The following is a 23,250-nucleotide window of genomic DNA, read 5'->3' as shown; positions in this document are numbered from 1 at the left end:
GGCACATGAAAAGATGTTCAGCGTCGCTCCTTATCAGGGAAATACAAATCAAAACCACACTCAGGTATCATCTCACGCCAGTCAGAGTGGCCAAAATGAACAAATCAGGAGACTATAGATGCTGGAGAGGATGTGGAGAAACGGGAACCCTCTTGCACTGTTGGTGGGAATGCAAATTGGTGCAGCCACTCTGGAAAGCAGTGTGGAGGTTCCTCAGAAAATTAAAAATAGACCTACCCTATGACCCAGCAATAGCACTGCTAGGAATTTATCCAAGGGATACAGGAGTACTGATGCATAGGGCCACTTGTACCCCAATGTTCATAGCAGCACTCTCAACAATAGCCAAATTATGGAAAGAGCCTAAATATCCATCAACTGATGAATGCATAAAGAAATTGTGGTTTATATACACAATGGAATATTACGTGGCAATGAGAAAAAATGAAATATGGCCTTTTGTAGCAACGTGGATGGAACTGGAGAGTGTGATGCTAAGTGAAATAAGCCATACAGAGAAAGACAGATACCATATGGTTTCACTCTTATGTGGATCCTGAGAAACTTAACAGGAACCCATGGGGGAGGGGAAGGAAAAAAAAAAAAAGAGGTTGGAATGGGAGAGAGCCAAAGCATAAGAGACTGTTGAAAACTGAGAACAAGCTGAGGGTTGATGGGGGGTGGGAGGGAGGGGGGGGTGGGTGATGGGTATTGAGGAGGGCACCTTTTGGGATGAGCACTGGGTGTTGTATGGAAACCAATTTGTCAATAAATTTCATAAAAAAAAAATAAATAAATGTTTGAGAGTATCATGGATAGATGAATAAGATATAATTCAGTGATTATTAGCATAAAAAGAGGGGTGCCTGGGTGGTTCAGTTGGTTGGGTGTCTGACTTTGGCTCAGGTCATGATCTCATGGTCTGTGTGTTTGAGCACCTCATCAGGCTCTGTGCTGACAGCTCAGAGCCTGGAGTCTGCATTGGATTCTGTCACCCCTCTCTCTTTACCCCTCCCTGGTTCATGCTCTCACTCTCTCAAAAATAAATGTTAAAAAATATATATTAGCATAAAAAGGATCAGTGTACAAAAGAGAAATGTTTTTAGGCTTAGAGATAGAAAAATGAACAACATACCTTAGTTATTTGTCCCTGAAAGTTTAGCAGCAGAGCTGCTGGTTGGCTAAACCAGCCATATAGGACATGTTCTGAGGGGATTTTCTTATTGGAAATACCAGGTACTCTTTAAAGCTTTTTCTCTTCCAATGCAGATTTTTTTTTTTTTCTCTACTAAAGGTAGTATTTTCTCAGAGTCTAGAAGTAATGACTATCCATTGTAGGAAAATGGGCAAACAGAAAAGCACACAAAAGGAATAACTACCCAGAGAGAACTAGTGTTAAATTTTTACTATATTTGCCACTGATTTTTGGTTTTAAAGCATAATTATATGACAAATTATACAACTGTAGATATAAACAAGATTACTTTCTGCCCCTGTCCTCAGGCTGAATGAAATAAAATTCTGGACCAAACATTTCTTACCCCTAATAATTCCTGTAAGCCACTGAAGAGGAAAGTTAAGGGAAGCTCCATTATTGCTTAGGGATTAGCTAAATATACATTCCTTTGAATATTCAGTATAAATATTTTAGTGCCTATAACTTCAAAGGCACTGGCCTAGTCCTCTCAGACATAAAGGTGAAGGAGATAGTTGCTGATGAGGACACCTAGTTAAAAAACCAAGGTATAAGCAGAATGTGATAAAAAACAAAACGAAAAACAAAACAAAAATGAAAAACAGTATAGAAGGATGGTTAAAGTTTACACCAAAAGAAGGGTTGTAAGAGCCTGTTCACAAAAAACAATCTATCCAAAGATAATTTCCTTATCTAACCCTGACAGAACCAGACATAGGAAAGACTCAAGATCTGAATTTTATAAGTAGTATTTTACACAGCACTCATCACAGTTTATAGCATTACTTTTTTCAAGAAACTAAATTTTTCACCCATATCTTTCATAAGGAACAAACTTGATTTCTGCAAAGTGTTGCTTATTATGTTTTGTTACATAAGAGTTTGGTTTTGATACAGACATTTCCCCTGTTACTTTTAACAGTGAGACTTAATTGTCTTCTGCTTACATTCTGCTTTAGTAAGGCAACATGAGCATTAACAATACACATACTGGGTGCCTAGTAAGTGCCAATAGAAGCCAAGGAAACATATCAACAAGTCAAAATTAGAGGAGTTCTTCACGATTGGCCAAATTTTTAGTCTCTTAAGCATTTCAGGACACCAAGAGAACTCTCTATTATGGATTCCACAGCCTAGTTGTTAAGATAAACATTGCAAACATGCTGTCTCATAACAGACCATACATCATAGTGATAAAGAGCCCAGGATCTGGAGTCATAAAGACCTGGATTTGAATCCAAGCTAGGTCACATATTATCTGTGCAAGGTTTCAGAGCTTGTTTCCTCAACGGTAACATGGGATCACTAAATTTATAGTGATATTGATGAGGGAGTGTGGGGCGGGCTGAGGACAAAGCACAAGCTAGCCTCCCTCACCCACACCAGGTTGGATGTGTGTGATATTCCTCAGGCACTCTCAGCTGCCCAAGGACAAAGCAAAGGAAAGAAAACCAAAGGCCAGCTGATAGAGATCACAGTCCTGCATGACAGGAGTCTCTATCAAATATCTTAGTAAATTACAAGAAAAAGGCAATCTTATCAATAGCCTAATCTCCAGAAACCTATAGACTCAGTTTCCCCGGAGCTCCAACATCACCCCATAGTGATATGGGGAACAAAGGCAAGAAGGAAATATAGATAAAATTAAATTTCCTTATAGCTGCAGCCTATGGACAAATACTTGAGGCAAATACAGAGTGTAACATTTCTCCAGGAACCCCTTGCTGTCCTAATGTTAATGCTTTGCTAGAGGGAAAAACAACCTTAGCTTGACAAAAGCCATGCTCAGGTATCTTAGGAGTCCTCTTTAGCATATCCAAGTCCCTCCGGAGGCCACCCATTTGACTTTACCTCCCCAACTTCATAGTCTATAACTAGCCACTCTTCACAATCCCAGCTCAGCTCTTTCTGCCCATGGGTCCTGTCATCATGCTTTCATGAAATCACCTTTTTGCACCAAAGACATCTTCAATTCGTTCTTGGCTGTTGGCTCTAGACCACCCCACCATCACCCCAAAACCTCATCAATATGAGGATTAAATAATCCATTGCATATAAAACACCTGTCATCTAGCAAAAAATAAAGCCTCAACAATATGTTAGCTTATTAAACAGGAGAAAGGCAAGAGGCATGGCAGAAAGGGGCCGCACAAAAAAGTTTCTGATCCTAAAAACTTCCTTTGGTGAAATTCCTTTAAGTAGAGATCCAGTTATGGATCAAGATATGACAAGATGACCTTAAGAGTACTGCTTCTAGCAATGATAAGCTAAGTATTTTGGATTAACCCTCCCATTGATGAAATTTGGAGGAAAAATACTGTCTGAAGGCAGTGGACTAAATTAACAGGGCAGTGAAGAATTATGGCATCCAGGTCTAGAAGGAAATCCTGAGAGGAGTAGCCTAGTATTTGGGACCATCTTTCCTTTGGGGTATCTGCTGATTCTGGAAGGGGAGCCTGAGAAGTTGAGAAGCTGAGGGTTTTTTTTGTTTTGTTTTTTTGTTTTTTAATTTATATTCTAGTTAGTTAACATACAGTGCAATACTGGTTTCAGGAGCAGTATTCAGTGATTCATCATTTGCATACAATAGCCAGTGCTCAAGGCAACAAGTGCTCTCCTTAATACTCATCACCCATCTAGCCCATCTCCTACCCACCTCCCTCCATCAATTCTTCAGTTTGTTTTCTATCATTAAGAAGTCTCTTGTGGTTTCCTTCCCTCCCTACTCCTTCCCCCCCCCCCACTTTCCCATATGTTCATCTGTTTTGTTTCTTAAATTCCACATATGAGTGAAATCATATGGTATTTGTCTTTCCCTGACTGACTTATTTTGCTTAGCATTATACATTCTAGCTCCATCCACATAGTTGCAAATGGCAAGATTTCATTCTTTTTGATGGCTGAGTAATCTTCCATTGTGTGTGTGTGTGTGTGTGTGTGTGTGTGTGTGTACAGATAGATACACACACACACACACACACACACACACACATACACACCACATCTTTATCCATTCATCCATCGATGGACATTTGGGATCTTCTCATATTTTGGCTATTGTTGATAATGCTGCTGTAAACACTGGGTTGCATGTGACCCTTTCACATTTCTATACACCAATAATGAAGCAGCAGAAAAAGAAATCAAGGAATTGATCCCATTTGCGGTTGTACCCAAACCAGTAAGATACCTAGGGATAAACCTAACCAAAGAAGTAAAAGATCTGTACTCTGAAAACTATAGAGCACTTATGAAAGAAATTAAAGAGAAAACAAAGAAATGGAAAAGCATTCCATACTCATAGCTTGGAAGAACAAACACTTAAAATGTCTATACTACCCAAAGCAATCTACACATTTAATGCAATCCCTATCAAAATACCACCAGCATTTTTTGCAGAGCTAGAGAAGCTGAGCTTTGATTTGCTATTATTTTGTTAATGAATTTTGAGTCTGTCTTCATGAGGGATGTTGGGCTATAGTTTTATTATTTTTTTGCATGTGTTTGGTTTTGGTATAAAAATAACACTGGCATCTTAAGATGAGTTGGGAATTATTCCCTCTTTTTCTATTTTCTGGAAGAAGTGGTATAGAATTTGGTATTTCATTTTCAAATTTTTAGAAGACTGTAATAGTGAAATTATCTGAGCCAACATTTATTTTTCAGAACGTTGTTAATTATGAATTCAATTATGACATGAATTTTCTGTATGACTCCAAATCCTGGGCTCTTTATCAATATGATGTATGGTCTGTTATATGAGATAGCATGTTTGCATGTTTATCTCCTTAACAGCTAGGATGTGGAATCCCTAACGATTATTCAGGTTATGTTTTTTTTCCTGCATAAGTTTTACTAGTTTGTGACTTTAAAGGAATTGGTCCACTTAAGTCATTACTTTTATGTAATTTCTCGAGACATATTTTTAGAGCCACAGGTTGTTTAGAAGTGTGTTGTTTAGGGGCGCCTGGGTGGCTCAGTTGGTTGGGCACCTGACTTTAGCTCATGTCATGATCTTGCGGTCCTTTAGTTTGAGCCCCGTGTCGGGCTCTGTGCTGATAGCTCAGAGCCTGGAGCCTGATTTGGATTCTGTGTCTCCCTCTTTCTCTGCCCCTCCCCTGCTCACATTCTCTCTCTCTCTCTCTAAGATATATAAACATTAAAAAAAAAAAGTGTGTTGGTTAATTTCCAAGTGGGTAGAGATTTTCCAGTCATCGTTTTCTTATTTTTATTGTTATTTTCTTATTTTTATATCAATTCCATTATGGTTAGGTAATATATTTTGTACTATTCCAACTCTTTTTAACGGCTTTATTTATACTAAATGTATACTTTAGTGGTTGTTAGTTTATCCACAGAGTTGCATAACCATCACTACAATTGATGTTCATCACCTCCAAAGAGAAACTCCATACCCATTAGCACTCATTCCTCATTTTCCCCTAGGTCCCTCATTTTTTTTTTTTTTTTAATTTAAAACAGTTTTATTAAAATAAGCACATTATATAATAGCATGGCCCAGGCAACCATTAACCTACTTTCTATATCTGTAGATTTGCCTATTTTGGACAACTCATGTAAATGTATTTATATAATATGTTGTATTTTGTGACTGTTGTCTTTTAATTTGCATAACGTTTTCAAGATTCAACCATGTTTTAGTATGCATCAGTACATTTTTTCAACTGCCAGATAATATTTCATTATATGGATATATCACAATTGTTTATCCATTCATTAGCTGATGGATACTTGGGCTGTTCCTATCTTTTGGCTATTATTATTATTTTTTAATGTTCATTTATTTATTTTTGAATGAGAAAGTAAGTGGGGTAGGGGCAGACAGAGAGGAAGAGAGAAAATCTCAAGAAGGCTCTGCACCCTTAGCAGAGAGCCCAAAGCAGGGCTCGAACTCACTAACCACAAGATCATGACCAGAGCTGAAACCAAGAGGTGGCTGCTTGCTTAACTGACTGAGCCAACCCAGGTCCCTTCTTTTGGCTATTAATAGTGCTGCTCTGAACATGGGTGTATAAATTTCTGTGTGAATATTTTCATTTCTCTTGGGTATCTTCCTAGGAGTAGAACTGCTGGGTCATATGTTAACTCTATGTTTAACTCTTTGAGGAACTGTCACAATGTCTTCCACAGTGGCTGCAGCATTTTACATTACCAATAGCATTTGAAGGTTCTGATTTTTCTACATCCTTGTCAACACTTATTGATTATAGCTATCCTAGTGGATATGATGTGGTATCTTATTAAGGTTTTTATTTGTATTTCCCTGATTAATGATATCAAGAATCTTGTTACAGGCTTATTGGCCATATATATACCTTCACTGGAGAAATATTTAGATCTTTTGCTCATTTTAAAATTAATCTTTTTATTATTGAGTTGTACTTTTTATGTATTCTAGATACAAGTCATTTGTCAGATATATCATCTACAAATATTTTCTCCCATGCTCTGGTTGTCTTCTTGCTTTCTTGATGTTGTCTTTTGAAGCATGAAAGATTTTAATTTTTTTGAAGTCCAATTCATCCATTTCTTTGTTTGTGCTTTTGAAGTCATATCTAAGAAACCATGGCCACAAAAATTTACTCTTATATTTTCTTCTAAAAGTTTTATAGCTTTAGTTCTCACATTCAATTTGTGATCTACTTGAGCTAATTTTCGTGTATGATGTGAGGTAGGGTTCACATTCATTCTTTCCTATGTGGGTATCCAGCTCCCAACACCATTTCTTAGGAGACCATTTCTTCCCCATTAGAATTATCTTGGCATCCTTGTTAAAAATCAAGTGGTCATAAATGTGAGGATTTATTCCCAGACTTTTAATTCTCTTTATCTACATGTCAATCTGTATCCATCCCAGTATCACATTGTCTTCTTTAGTTCAGCTTTGTATATTTTGCAATCAGTAAGTATGAATCCTAAGATTTTGTTCTTTCTCAAGATTGTTTTGGTTATTCTGATCCCTTTGTAGTTCCACAGGAATTCAAGAATCAGCTTTTTCATTTCTACAACAAATAACAAAAAGTAGCTGGGATTATGTTAGGAATTGCTTTGAATCTACCAATCTATTTGCAGAGTACTGCCATTCTAACAATTTTAAGCTTTTTGATCCATGAACATGGGATGCCTTCATTTCATTTAGATCTTCCTTAATTTCTTTCAACAACGTTTTATAGTTTTCACAGTATAAGTTTTATACTTCTTTTATTAAGTTTATTTCTAGGTATTTTATTCTCTTTGCTATTATAAGTGGAATTATTTCCTTAATTTTTTTATTGCTTGTGCATAGAAATAGATTTTTTATAAATTGATACTATATCCTGCAACCTTATTTAACCTTTACTGAGCTCTAACAGTTTTTTTTTTTTCACGTTTATTTATTTTTGAGAGAAGACAGTGCAAGCAGGAGAGGGGCAGAGAGAGGAAGACACAGAATCTGAAGCAAGTTCTAGGCTTTGCATTGTCAGCACAGAACCCAATGCGGCACTTGAACTCATGAGCTGTGATATCATAACCTGAGCCAAAGTCAGACACTTAACCCAGGTGCCCCTCTAGTAGTTTTTTAGTCAATTTCTTGGGATTTCCTGTATAAACTATACTCAAATAGATAGTTTTCCTTGTTCCTTTCCAATTTGGATGCTTTTTACTTCATTAGCTTGTCTGATAGTCCTGGCTAGAACCTTCAGTACAATGTTGAAAGAATAGACATCCTTATCTTTTCTCTGATCACAGGAAATAGATTTCAGTCTTTCACCTTTCACTAGTTGTTAGCTTTGGGTTTTTCTTAATCAGGTCAAAGAAATTCCTTTCATTTTCCAGTGAGGCCATCTCAGCCTGGGATTATTTTTCCTAGCCAGAGTTGTTTCATCTAGAACCAGTATAGCAGTTTATGTCCCTCCAAGAATTTGCCCATTTTGTCTAAGTTATCTAATTTGTTAGTATAAAGTTGTTATATATATGTGTATGACAATCCTTTTTACTCCTGTAAGGTCAGCATTCATGTTACATCTTTTATTCTGACCTTAATAATCTGAATGTTCTCTTTTCTTCTTGATCAGTGTAGCTAAGGCTTGCTTCATTCATTCATTCATTCATTCATTCATTCATTCATTCATAAAGTAGGTTTCACGCCCATCCTGGAGTCCAGTGTTGGGCTTGAATCCACAAACCTCAGATCAAGACCTGATCCGAGATCAAGAGTCAGACACCTAACCGACTGAGCCACTCAGGTGTCCTGTAGCTAAGGCCTTATTAATTCTTTAAAAAAATCTTGATTTTTGGTTCCATTGATTTTCTTTATTATTTTTCTATTCTCTACTTTATCCACTTCAATCTTTCTTCTTTCCTTGTGTTTGCTATGCTTAATTTCCTCCTTTTTTCCCAGTGTCTTTGAAGTAGAAAGTTAGGTTATTGATTTGTGACATTTCTTGTATTTTAGTATACGTGTTTAAAGCTACACATTTTTCTTAGTAATGCATTTGCTACATCCCATAAGTTTTGGCATACTGTGTTTCCATTTTCATTCATCTTAAACAAAGCTTTTTACTTTTTCCTTCATTTTCCTTCTTTTCAAATTATTTCCTTTTGGGGCACCTAGGTAGCTCAGTTGGTTTAGTGTCTGACTTCAGTTCAGGAGATGATCTCATAGTTTGGGAGTTCGAGCCCTGTGTCAGGCTCTGTTCTGACAGTGAAGAGCCTGGAGCCCACTTTGAGTTCTGTGTCTCCCTTTCTCTCTGCCCCTCCCCCACTCACAATCTGTCTCTCTCTCTCTCTCTCTCTCTAAAAAATAAACATTAAAAATTAAAAAAAAAATCTACCAAGAGATTCAAATTATTTCTTTTGATGTATTAGTTTTTTTTTCCCCCCACTGGTTATTTAAGCAGTGTGTTGTTTCTACATGTTTGTAAACTCCCAAGTTCCTATAAGTTATTGTTAATTTTATCTCATTATGGTCAGAGACTATGCTTTGTATGATTTTACTTCTTTTTATATTTATTTGAGGCTGTTTTACGGCCTGTCATATGTTCTATCCTGGGGAATATTCCATGTGTACTTGACAAGAATATATATTCTATTGTTCTTAGGTGGAGTATTCTATAGATATCTGTTAGGTCTATTTGGTCTATAGTTTTGTTTGTACTATTGTTCATGACTTCCATTTCCTTGTTTATCTTCCTCCTGGCCGTTCATCCACCACTGAAAGTGGGGTATTGAGGTCTTCAGCTATTATTGTTGAATTGTTTATTTCAATTCTGTCAGTTTTGTTTCATGTATTTTATAGGGTTTGATGTTGTAAGGTGCATATGTTTCTAATTGTAGAGTCTTTCTGTTGGACTGACCCTTTTATCATATAAAACGTCCTTCTTTGTTTCGGGTAACTCTTTTTGTATTAAAGTCTACATTCTCTGATATTTATAAAACCACTTTAAGTTTCCTATGGTTGTTGCTTGCATGACATATCTTTATATTTCCTTTTTCTCCCTTTTGGATCTTTAAATCTGTGTCTCATATAGACAGCATATAATGGTTTTTTTTTTTTTTTTACATTTATTTTTGAGAGAGAGAGAGAGAGAGAGAGAGGGAGAGAGAGAGAGAGGGAGAGAGGGAGAGAGCGCACACGCTCAAGTGGGGGAGGGGCAGAGAGAGAGGGAGCCACAGAATCCCAAGCAGGCTCCAGGCTCTGAGCTGTCAGCACAGAGCCTGATGCGGGGCTCAAACTCACAAACTGCGAGATCATGACCTGAGCCAAAGTTGGAGCCGAAGTCAGAGGTTTAACCAACTGAGCCACCCAGGCACCCCAATTGTATATTGGTTTTTAAATCCAGTCTGGAAAACCTCTGTCTTTTGATGGAATATTTAATCCATTCACATTTATAAATTGTTATTATTGATATAGTTGGAATAATGTCTGCCATTTTACTTTTTGTTTTCTATCTGTGTGGCATTTTTCCTATTTCTCCTTTACTGCTTTCTTTTACATTAAGTGATTAGGTGATTACATTAAGTGATTCTAAGTGTAACATTCTAATTCATTTAATGATTTTGTTCACTATACATTTTTGAATTAATTTTCTAGTGGTTTCCTCTAAGGGCTTGCCATATACATTTTTATCTTATAATCTACTTCAGATTTCTTCTTTTTTCTTTTAACGTTTATTTATTTTTGAGACAGAGACAGACAGAGCATGAATGGGGGAGGGTCAGAGAGAGGGAGACACAGAATCCGAAACAGGCTCCAGGCTCTGAGCTGTCAGCACAGAGCCCAACGCGGGGCTCGAACTCATGGACCACGAAATCATGACCTGAGCCGAAGTCAGCCGCTTAACCGACTGAGCCACCCAGGCGCCCCCAGATTTATTCTTAATTCCAGTGAGATACTGAAATGTTACTCCTATAACTCTCTTCCTTCTTCCTTCTTCTTTTTATGCTACTATTGTTATTCATATTACATCTATATATATTACTATAATATATTTATATTAATATATGATAATTATTAATTATATATTATAATATATAATATATACTAATTAGTATATATACTACCAAAACTATACTGGTCTAATTATTACTTTTAATTATACTTTTCTATTGTTATATATATAATATATAATACATATATTATAATATTAATATACACACACATTACTATATATATATTACCAAAACTACAATGGTATAATTATTACTTTATGTAACTTATGTTTTTTTTTAATTTTTTTTTCAATGTTTTATTTATTTTTGGGACAGAGAGAGACAGAGCATGAACGGGGGAGGGGCAGAGAGAGAGGGAGACACAGAATCAGAAACAGGCTCCAGGCTCTGAGCCATCAGCCCAGAGCCCGACGCGGGGCTCGAACTCACGGACTATGAGATCGTGACCTGGCTGAAGTCGGACGCTTAACCGACTGCGCCACCCAGGCGCCCCTGTAACTTATGTTTTTTAAAGAAGCTGAGAGAAGACTGAAGAACTATATATTCGTCGTTTGTTATATTAATCTTCATTACCATTTCTAGCTCTCTTCATTTGTCCTTATGGGATAATAAGGTTCCAGAAATGGGAAAATATAGATGAGAATTATTTGAGAAAAGCTTTTTCATAACTGAGGAAATATGAAAGATAAAAGGTTGTTGAGAGAGTCAACAGAACACTGAGAAGGCAAGAATTAGAAAAAAGAATAGCCTTCAAATCTTTGGAAATTTAGGTGATCTAACTGAAACAACCTAAGCTTTCAAAATAGTAAATTAATGATAAATTATAAACATGCATACTACATACGAAAAAATGCTCAACATCACTCATCATCAGGGGAATGATGAAATACAAATCAAAACCACAATGAGATACCACCTCACACCTGTCAGAATGGCTAACATTAACAACTCAGGCAACAACAGATGTTGGCAAGGATGCAGAGAAACAGGATCTCTTTTGCATTGTAGGTGGGAATGCAAACTGGTGCAGCCACTGTGGAAAACAGTATGGAGGTCCTTCAAAAAATTAAAAATAGAACTACCCTATGACCCAGCAATTGCACTACTAGGTATTTATCCAAGGGATACAGGTGTGCTGTTTGAAATACCCCAATGTTTATAGCAGCACTATCAACAATAGCCAAAGTATGGAAAGAGCCCAAATGTCCATCAATGAATGAATGGATAAAGAAGATGTGGTGTGTGTGTGTGTGTGTGTGTATACGTATATATATATGTATACACACACACACACACACACACACACACACACACACACACACACACACACAGGAGTATTACTCAGCAATCAAAAAGAATGAAATCTTGCCATTGGCAACTACATGGATGGAACTCGAGGATATTATGCTAAGCGAAATTAGTCCACCAGAGAAAGACAAATATCATATGAGGACTTTAAGACACAGAACAGATGAACACAATGGAAGGGAAGCAAAAATAATATAAAAACAGGGAGGGGGACAAAACATAAGAGACTCTTAAATATGAAGAACAAACAGAGGGTTACTGGAAGGGTTGTGGGAGGGGGGATGGGCTAAATGGGTAAGGGGCATTAAGGAATCTACTCCTGAAATCATTGTTGCACTATATGCTAACTATCTTGGATGTAAATTAAAAAAATTAAATTAAAAAAAAGAGGAAAAAAACCATGCATACTTACTGGCATGGAAATATATTGTTAGGTGAAAAAGTGTATCACAAATCTATATAATATGATACCATTTAGCATAATATATCTTTTGGTGCAGGGAAGAATAGGAGGAGAAAGAGTCAGGAGAGAAGGAAAGGGAGAAAGAGGAGTGAATGGATATGTACCAATATTAAATATGGGTCATGGAATTATGAGTGAATTTCATATTAAGGTTTTTGAATGTATGTAGTTTAGATATTTTTATTTTATATATTTTTTAATAGCTTCATTATTAAATATAAAAAACTTTAATATTTTTTGTATTTGTTATAAAATAAAAACAGAAATGAGCAAAAGACATGAAAAGGCAAGTTGGCTAAAATGAAATAAAAAAGGCTGAATGGTATGAAAAAATTCAGCCTCATTAGTAATCAAAGAAATGCAATATACATAATACTGAATTTTTAATTTATCAAGTTGGAAAATATTTTTAAGAGGAAAATACCTAGTGTTAGTAATATGCTGTATCTTGTTGATAAAGGTATAAAGTGACAAAAATTTTCTAAAGACCAACTTAATAATTTTTATAAATTCCCCCCAAAATATCTATACCCTTTTAACCTAACAATTCCATTTAGGAATACTTACTTATTTACTTATTTTTAAAAAACTTTTAAATTTTATTTTAGAGAGAGAAAGCAGGAGTATGGGAGAGGGGTGGGGGGGGGGGAGGGAGGGAGAGAGAGAGAGAGAGAGAGAGAATGAATCTCAAGCAGGTTCCATAATCAGTATGGAGCCCAATGAGGGTCTCATTCCCACAACACTGGGATCATGACCTGTGGTGAAATCAAAAGTCGGATGCTCAAGTGAATGAGCCACCCAGGTACCCCTTGGAAAATTTATTTTAATGAAAAAAGTAGTGAGTGTTACAACTGTTTAGCTGCAACTATTGTTTTGGAAAGCAATCCATCAAAATTTTGGAGTGTATGGTAATTAAGACTTAATCTAATGGAGCTAATCTTAATGTCTAACATGTATGTAACAATATATGAAATAGACCATACAATATATACCAACTTTTTTAATAGTGTCTTATTCTGAGTGTTAGAATTAAAATTTATTTTCTTCTGCTTACCCATGTTTTCTAAATTGTCTCTAACGGACAATAAATTATTGTTTGAAATGAAAAACAAAGTTATTTAAAAATAATCTAATAGGCTGCCCAATAAATAGCTTAGATTTCTACTTCACTGAATTCTTTTTTAAAAAAATTTTGGGGGCGCCTGGGTGGCGCAGTCGGTTAAGCGTCCGACTTCAGCCAGGTCACTATCTCGCGGTCCGTGGGTTCGAGCCCCGTGTCGGGCTCTGGGCTGATGGCTCAGAGCCTGGAGCCTGTTTCCGATTCTGTGTCTCCCTCTCTCTCTGCCCCTCCCCTGTTCATGCTCTGTCTCTCTCTGTCCCAAAAATAAATTAAAAAAAAACGTTGAAAAAAAATTAAAAAAAATTTTTTTTGATGTTTATTTATTTCTGAAAGAAAGAGACAGCGCAAGTGGGGGAGGGACAGAGAGGGAAACATAGAATCCGAAGCAGGCTCCAGACTCTGAGCTGTCAATATAGAGAGCCCGAAGTGGGGCTTGAACTCATGAACCAAGAGATCATGACCTGAGCAGAAGTCAGATGCTTAACCCACTGAGCCACCCAGGTGCCCCACTACCTTCACTGAGCTCTAAACCATATATCCAATATTTAGATAAATACTTCAACCAACATGCACACAGTTGAGTCAGTTATACTAGCAAGGAGCACCAAAAACTATAGCCTTTCCCTCCCTTGGTACTAAGCACAAACTATGTATTGGGTATTGTGTTATTATATAAGCTGGGAATAAAAAGAAGAGAGGGGCCTAGATTTTTGGCTTAAACATGAGACTAGTGGCCAGAAATACACGTGTAAACTCAAAACTACAAATCAAGGTACATTTGAGAGTGCCAAGGAAAGGGAAAGATGATTCTAATTTATCTATACCAGTCATCCACAATTTGCTCTTCTTTCTCTCTCTGATTTATTACTGAACCATCAAGATCATAAAACAACAAAATTCACAATATATATTCCTACATTCTGTATAAAGTAAGTCCTACTTATTCTTCAGAGCCAGCTCACATGTTACTTCACCTTTGTTTCTGGGGGTAAAAATACTTCTCTTGATATTTTATGACTATGGATTCAGTCTAAGAGGGCAGAGAATAAGTCTAATCCATCTTGGTACCCCTACATCAAGATGGCATCCAATGGATATGCATCATCAATTTTTTAAGCTTTGTTTAAGTGTTAAATGTTACTGGCAAAGGAATCTTAAGAAGTCGTACCTGGTTGGGTTCCTTTTGTCTTCCTCAGAGATCAAAAACCAAACAAAATCTGCATAGCTCATTCTTCCCTCTTTCTGTACTGTTTTTCCCCTGAAGAAAACATATCATTATCAAGTTTCCTGAGCAATTACTCGGGTGAATTTAGTAGGATGACAGACTAAGAAATAAAGCAACACCTTCTTTGGAAATTAAGTTAAAAAAATTAGAAGGCTATAACTAAAATTTAAATAAAAAGTAAAAAAAAAAAATTAGAAGGCTGGAAATCTTACAAAGGTTACAAAACCTATCCTGTTTTCAAAGGCCTAGAAGGGTGAAACCAGAAGACATTTGCTGGTATGAAAAAAGAAGTCTGGTTTCTAATTTGAATGCAAATAATCACCAGGATCAAATACCTTTACCTGTACTTAGGTAAAGGATTAATGTCTGTATATAAAGAATTACTGCTGTCTTGTATGAAGCCATGACATACATGTCATAATGACATGTATGAAGCTGTGCTAAAATGAGATTGTTAAAGTATTACCTGTAATTCATTTTTAAACTCAGATGCTTTTTCTTACCTTGTTACTGCCCCAGAAAATATCCTTTCAATAATTCTGTTTGATGAAGCTAAATGTAAATAAGAAAGTACAAAGCTAGTTAGGAACATGTTCCATAAAGGCAATACTTTGGGCAAATTTATTTTCAGTAGCTATGAGCTAAAACATAATAATCTTCTATAACAAGAATATGAATATTTAAATTTTTACTTATGTATAATTTATATTTTGAAAGTAAGAATTTGAAGTGGCATAATCAATCATTAAAAAAAAAGAATAGGCAAATGATTATGCCTGACAGCTGTGATGTATTAATATAGTTGAGCATCCTAACAACTAAGACAAAAACGTATAGGATTTATATTGATCTTGTATCTAAGACAATTTTCCTCTAAAACAAGACAAATTTTATCCTCGTATTAAATTCAAGGGGAACTGATCAGCAACTCCTAAGGGACTCTGAGTACAACAATGGAGAATGCTTTCAAGTAGAATTTTATAGAAGATACCTAAACATACCACAAACATACTTTTCATATATTCTTATTCCATAAAAGTCCAGGACATAACATACAATTTTATCTTAAGATAGCATGTTGCTTTTGATGGTAGATCCTAGAGAATCTATAGCAGTGTACCTCATTGTTGGTTCAAAATAACCAAAGCCTTTAGTTTTACCAAAAGGCTATGTCAATAGATCTCAGACCTAGGGATTTGGTGAGGACAGAATCTGTTGTTTTAAGAAGTGCCCCAGGCAATAGCATGTACACTAAAATTTCCAAATAAGTGATGGAGTTATTAGACAGTAGCTATCAGCATCTAATTCTTCTGCACACAGTTAGGTATAGTCAACCTAAAGGTAAGATTAATTTGGCTGAAGAATGTTGGGAATATTGGTGTCAGTAGAGCCATGCCTGGCCACAAAGCTTATATAAGGACCTTCTAGACTTTGGTGAACATTGGTTTATAATAATTTGTACTATACAAACAGAGGGCTGTATAGGAAAGGCATGGACATTTAATCCCAAAGCTAAAGTCTTTTTTACATTTGGAAGGTTTACCCTAAAATCGAAGATCATGTTGTCCCATTTAGGACAGGCTGATGGATTGCCAATTATGTAGTTTTGATGGGCTCTTCATCATGCAGGCTTAGATGCCTACTTATTTGGACATCATCACTTTAATATACCCTCTATTGGATTGTTATGTGTATATATACATTTTGGAACCTAATGAGAATTATGATTGTATCAGCTGGAGAGAGTGCTTTAGAGCCCATAAGGTTTGTATGACCTCATGTTACACAGATGATCTGGCCACCGGTGATTAGAAGGTGCACAGCGAATAAAGCTGACCCGATATGCCTGTGAATATCTCCATCTTTATGCTATTCTGGTGACAGCAAGATTATGACTACTTGAAAAAGGGAGGTATAGTACTAAAATGCTTGTTCATCAATAAGTACATCTGAGTATTTTCTCTTGATACCTGGTTGGCACCTGAGAATAGAGAGGAAGGACTCTTTTTTTATATATGGAAAGTTCTATGATACTTAAGATCATATAGAATGAAACTCTTCTTAAGATGCAAACAGTTAATCACAGAGATACCAAATAACAGAAGTGAAATTCAATGTATTTAAGATTTGTACTCTGCTACACCTAAAGGGCTAAAGGCTGATTTAAAATAAATAGCAGTGCCTGAGAAGACATTTAAGAATAGAACAATCTTATGAGAATCTTATGAGACAATCTTATGAGAAAAGAATGAGTCAATGTATCTTGGTGCTTGAGGAAGAATATTTGCAGGTAATAGGTTATAAGTTTACTAACTGGTAAAAATGAAGCAAAAGGAGTAGTATCATGTGATGTTTAATATTTTTGTTTTCTGATAAAAGAAAACACACAAAATTCATCTGCGGAGAAAATATCTATTCTGGATCTAAATCCCAAAAGGTAAGTTGTTATTAGTCCTTGAAAACACTGGCATATTATTTTATCCTTGTCTGTTTATAAATACTGTAAAATGGGAAACTTACAGGGTGTACATACACTCTCTTTCAAATAAACTACATAGGAATGGATCTAATTCAACTCACCACTAGAAAATAAACATCACAGAGTGCCTGGGTGGTGCAGTTGGTTAAGCATCCAACTCTCGGCTCAGTTCATAATCTCAATCTCCTGAGTTTGGGCCCCACATGGGGCTCTGCACTGACAGTGCAGAACCTGCTTCGAACTCTCTCTCTCCCCTCTGTCTCTCCCCTGCACGTGCTCTCTCTTTCTCTCCTCTCTCTCCCAAAAATTAAAATAAACATACTAATTAATTAAATTAATCAAAGACAATCAAAACAAAGACTCTAATTGCTTATTTACCTTAAGTCCCTTCTCCTACACTTGCCTTCTAAATGAAAAATCAATACCTTCACTCATTCCCACTTAAAAATTCTTGGCTCTTTAAAGAGGACTTGATGGGGCACCTAGGTGGCTCAGTTGGTTGAGTGTCTGACTTCGGCTCAGGGTGTGAGTTCGAACCCTACATCGGGATCTCTGCTGTCAGTGTGGAGCCGGCTTTGGATCCTCTGTCCCCTCCCTCTTTGTACCTCCCCCACTCGCTCTCAAAAATAAATTAAAAAAAAATTTTTTTAAAAAGAGGACTTGATTAAAGAATTTAAGAAATGGGAATTTCTCATTCATGTAACAATTCAGACAACTCTTGCCTTCTTCAAAATAGTTAAGTCTTAACAACTATAAAACACTCACCCTGGTCATTATATCGAGATAAATCAGCCTGGCTGATGTAGAGGTCATGATCACTATCTAGCTCCCAGAATTTACAATAAATAACATAGAAATGTTCATAGGAGAAGTAATCTGTGATTTGGTTTATATCTTCCTCTTCTTCCAAAAGGGCTAGAGTCTGAAATAAAGTATGAAGAGAAGGATTAATTTATTTTAAAATTATGAAAACCAGCTTTGGCCATTATATAGAGTCTAATGAAGTTTTATTTTAAATTTAATTAAAATTTTTGGTTTTGGTACTAAACCAGGAACTGTAACAGGCAACCTCATCCTACCTTTAATCAACTGACCAATCTATAAACATTTACAAACTCTATATTATGCTTACCAAAGGGATAGATGCTGTGGAGAATTTAAAAGCAGGGAAAGGGAAGGACTGTTACCAAGGAGACTATATCCTGTCAGAGGTCCCCAAACTAGCAAACCAGAACACACAAGAGGCTGAAATAGATGGTCATAAACTGACATTGCTTTTAACTTTCCAAAATTATGAAGACTGGGCATCTCCTCTATTATGTAGAGTGGAAGTCTACATACAGGGTTTGGCTTTGTAATGAGATCAAGTTTACTATAAAGGAGACTTATGTATGGTACTGTGCTGATGGGCTGTGGCCTGGTGTGGAAAATATGGGGGATGGAGCTGCGGGGCCCTAAGCTGGAAGTAAACCGGGGTCTCCCCTGATTCACTGTGTACCCTGATGGAAAACACCAGAAACAATAATGCTAAACCCAGGCTCTTAACAATTCTTACAATTATCATGCAAGTGGGCAGATAAATAGAGATGTTTTCAGAAATGAAAAATTCAGAAAGATATAAGAAACCATTAGGAAACTTAGGAAATAGAAAAAACAAAATGAGATGGCAGAAGTCAGATCAGATATATCAACAATCACAATAAATATAAATGAATAGAGTCTCCATATTAAAGCATTTTCAGATTGAGTATAAAAACCACCCCCCCCCAAAAACAGATCTAGATATATGCTATCCATAAGAGATAAATAAAATTTAAAAGGAAAGTTAAAAAAAAAAAGACAAATATTTACTAGCTAAATCTTAACAGCAACAACAAAAAAAACATGTCAATATGATTAGAAAATACAGTGGAATTAAAGGTGAAAAACATTATAAGGAACAAAGATAAATATTTCATAGTGCAAATAGATTACTTCGATAAAAAATTATGTTCCAAAATGTAAATACTGGGAAACCAATATGCCCTGACAAGCTGAGAACATAAATTATGAGACTAAAACTACTTAATGGGAGATTCTGCTGCCAGTAAAAATTATAAAGTCTACACAGAAACAAAGGAAAACCATGACATGGTAAAAGCAAAATATGGTATATAAAATTATACACACTAAGAATATGTAAAATCCATTTAATCTGCACATATATATGAGACAAGAAAAACACATACAAAAATGTTATTAGTTGTATTAGGGTGATAAAACAGGAATTTTTTTTGTTTTCCAAACAAGGCTTGTAATGTTTTGTTTTACAAAATGTTCTTTAACATGTATAAAGCAGAATATGTACATTAAAACAAATCTTGAGAAGCAGCTCTCATTTTAACCTACTGGATTGTCATAAAATGAAAAAGATGACTTCTGCTGTTGGTGAATGTGTGTGGACTAGTACAGGTTTTTGGCAGGATCTATCAGACTGAAAATGTACATACCATTTGATCCAGGATTTTCCCTCCAGTAGTCTATTCTAGAAAATTTTTTTTTTTAATTTAATTTTTTAATGTTTATTTTTGAGAGAGACAGAGGGTCAGCGGGGGAGGGGCAGAGACAGAGAGGGAGACACAATCCAAAACAGGCTCTAGGCTCTGAGCTGTCAGCACAGAGCCCAACGTGGGGCTCAAACCATGAGATCATGACCTGAGACAAAGTCGGATGCTTAACCGACTGAGCCACTCAGGCACCCCTATTCTAGAAAGATTCTTAACAGGAGGGAAGTACAGGGATATTCACTGCATCTTTCCAAAGAAAAAATATGAAAATGACTTCAACATCTTCTAAAGGGGAGTATGTAATTTAGTTACGGTAGAACCATACCACAGATTATGCAGAAGAATCATAAAAATGAGATAGATTTATATGAATGGAAATGAAAAGAATGTCAAGATATACCGTTAGTGGAAAAAAACAAATTAACAGAATAATGATCTCATATATTACAAAACCTCGTAACAGTAGCCATACAAAATAAAACTGTATACTTCATGTAAACATACAAAGGAATAAAACCACAGATAATGTGGGTTCTGTCTGGGAAAAGGAATGAAATGGCAGCATAAAGAGATAAATAGTGACTTCTGCTGGTTATTCTAGATATGTCACGTACTTGAATGCTTCATGAGCATACATTCATGAATAATGCACTAATAGGAAGAATAAGGAGAGGGGTAGGGGAGAAGGGGAAAAATTAAACCATGTTCTAGGAAGAACATTTGAGTTCCGTTTCCAATTCAATCACTTACTTGCTGTGTGATCTTACCTGTCATTCAACCGTATCTGAGCCTCAAATTTTATCATCAGTTAAAAAAATATATATATTATAATAATGCTAGAAACTATAAACTCTAATGTGCTTCAGGAATGTGAGGGATTATCATCATTCTCAAGGTATGAAGCCTTTTTTATGGAATTACTGCCATTTTGACCCATCCCATATTACCTGCTGAGAGAGGCAGGCACCAGGTGTTCAATAAATATTAACAATCACTGTGATGATTACTATTCATTTTAGAATAAAAAAGGTGTGTATATGTATTATGGGCTGCTCATTTTGCCAAGTCTTCATTACTTTGTCTGTCTCAGATGAAGACATGGAAAAATAAAAGAGTACATAAGGTGGTATTATTACCCTAAGCTTCATTTAGTATGATTCATTGAAAATAAAATATTTCCTTTCAACCATGAACCATTCTTTAGATTAACAGAAGCTTCCACAGTCAGGCACAAAGATTACCTCAGTAAAAGGCTCCCACTAGTGGTCAACACTTTCATAGTAGGTAAAATAAATTAAAAAATTGAATGAAATGTGTCTTTCTTAAAAGAATTTTTAATATTTTTCTCCACTCCAGTAGGAGCTGGATAAAGAGTCATTGTCAAAAGGATCACGTTAAAATCCCTCTATTCCTTTTGCAAGGTCTTTCCTAACCCAGCCTGCCAGGCTGCATCACTGGTCAGTCTCTGCAGAGCCACCAGCCAGTAGACTGTTACGTTTGAGCCTTGAGACACTTTCATGCTTATGGGCCTTTGCTTATACTGCTCCCTTTATCTGGAATCCCCTTCTAATTTTTTATTTTGATAAACTCCCAATATCCTCCAAGGTCAAGATCACATGTCAGTCCTGTGAGGCCTTCTATGCATATTTGTTACCCATTTCTGTGAAAATTTTCCTCAGGTGTGACTGTGTGCTTTTCTTTTACTCCACATGCCTCGATACAAAAATCTCTGGTTATTCACCTTTGTTACCCCCAACACATCTCAGGTTATCTGATAAATGCTTAATGACTGAAAGTAGTGAAAGTGCTTTGCATGCAGTAAGCGCTCAAATACTTGTTAAATGAACTAATAGTATTATTTAAACTGCTCTTTTTTTAGGTTTATTTATTTTGAGAGAAAGAGAGAGCATGCATGTGCAAGCAAGCAGGGAAAGGGCGGGGTGGGGGAGAGAGGGGGACAGAGAGCGAGAGAGAGAGCGAGAGCGAGAGAGAGAGAGAGAGAGAAACCCAAGCAGGCCCCATGCTCAGCACAGAGCTCAACATGGGGCTCAGTCCCACGACCGTGAGATCATGACCTGAGCCAGTATCAAGTCTTGGACACTTAACTGAGTCACCCAGGCTCCCCTTAATTGCTTTTATACATGAATTCCAATGAGAGACCTACTTGCAAAAAGTTGCTTTTTCTTATTTCTGTCGAAGTTATTTTTCCACTCCAAGATCTGTTGACTGTGTAGAATATTCTCTGAATAACCTGGTTCCAAAAGGAAAACAAACCAAATAAAAATATTGAAGATAACTATTACTTTACCAAAAGCCATCTTATGAATGTACTTGAACAAAAAGCTATGTTTTGGTTTTCTGATTATGTCAAGCGTAATTTCTAATAAAAATTAACACTGTATTTTAAAAACTAGAACCATGTAATTTACATCTGCCGCTATAATTCCAAGAAGAATAAAAAGATATTCTTTGTTCATAAGTCTGCATTCCAGCTGCCTATATGTCACTTTATTTAACTCTCATCTTATACATTGATGCCTGATTCAAGCAGTGCTTACTGGGCTGGATGTTTTGGGAAGGTAAATGAGGTAGGAAATACACACTGGGTTGGCTTAACAATTGGTGGGTCAGAAGAATGGCTCCCAACATAGTCTGATTCAAGAGGGCATTATTCTGGTTATTTTAGCCTTATTCACTAGAATCTTAAAGACTTCCAGTCTTCCAGCCTCTCTCTGGAAACTCAAATACATCTGGGATATCTCCTACCAAGTCCATGCTTGGCCATGAACAATTCTGTTATTAGCTAGGGTTTTAAAAAAGCTTAACAACAGATGGGAAACTCTGGAGAAGACCGTGGATAGGACGAGAGAGGAGGGAATGGATTGCAAATGTGTTTGAGATTGACAACGTGTGTGTTGTGGTACAGGAGAGTACTGGAGAAGGAAGACAAAGCTGCCATCCTGGAGGGAGGAGGCCACAGTGTATTCCTAACAATTTTACCTGGGGTTATGCACACCCATTTAATTTCCCTTTGACTTTTTTTTTTTTTTACTTTTTTTTTTTCTTTTCTCAAAAAAAAAAAAAAAAAGGCAGCAAGAGCAACTTGAATAGTTTTTGACACTTTGCCTTTGATTTTGATTGTCAAATAAAACAGAAATCCTGTATCATTGGTGGTTTTATCATGGAAAAGATTAGATCCTTTTTAAAAGTTATTTGGTGCAAGAAGAACAAAAAAGGGAAGACATTTGGACATCTACCCAAATAGGCGTAATGGGGGACTACACGACCATTCCCCTTCTGGATTCTTTAGCAAAGACAGTGATTCTCGAACAGAGCAGGGAAATACCAGCCTCAGAATGAAGGCCCAAATTTCTGTTGCCCAGCTTTCCTTATCCTACTCCTGCTATCAGTGCTAACTCCTGACCCTTCAAAATCTAGCTCAACTTGCCAACTCCACAGGA

General features: G+C 36.3%; 1 protein-coding gene across 5 annotated transcripts in view; it reads right to left on the bottom strand.

The window, feature by feature from the left end:
• Positions 1-23,250, bottom strand: part of PPP2R3A (protein phosphatase 2 regulatory subunit B''alpha) — a 200,798-nt gene that overhangs the window by 50,485 nt on the left and 127,063 nt on the right. For 4 of the 5 annotated variants that reach the window (XM_047875324.1, XM_047875326.1, XM_047875325.1 and 1 more), the window contains 4 exons: positions 21,954-22,040; positions 18,009-18,165; positions 15,268-15,316; positions 14,708-14,797 (listed from right to left, as the gene is read on the bottom strand). In XM_047875324.1, coding sequence (XP_047731280.1) covers positions 14,708-14,797; positions 15,268-15,316; positions 18,009-18,165; positions 21,954-22,040 — 383 coding nt within the window. Of the gene's footprint in view, positions 1-6,611; positions 7,219-14,707; positions 14,798-15,267; positions 15,317-18,008; positions 18,166-21,953; positions 22,041-23,250 lie in introns of those variants that run through there. The other variant, XM_047875327.1, reaches the window with a different exon arrangement.

Source organism: Prionailurus viverrinus, chromosome C2 (assembly GCF_022837055.1).
Source record: "Prionailurus viverrinus isolate Anna chromosome C2, UM_Priviv_1.0, whole genome shotgun sequence".
NCBI lineage: Eukaryota > Metazoa > Chordata > Mammalia > Carnivora > Felidae > Prionailurus > Prionailurus viverrinus.
The sequence above is the reverse complement of the archived record's forward strand: the minus strand, read 5'-3'. Positions and strand labels throughout refer to the sequence as shown.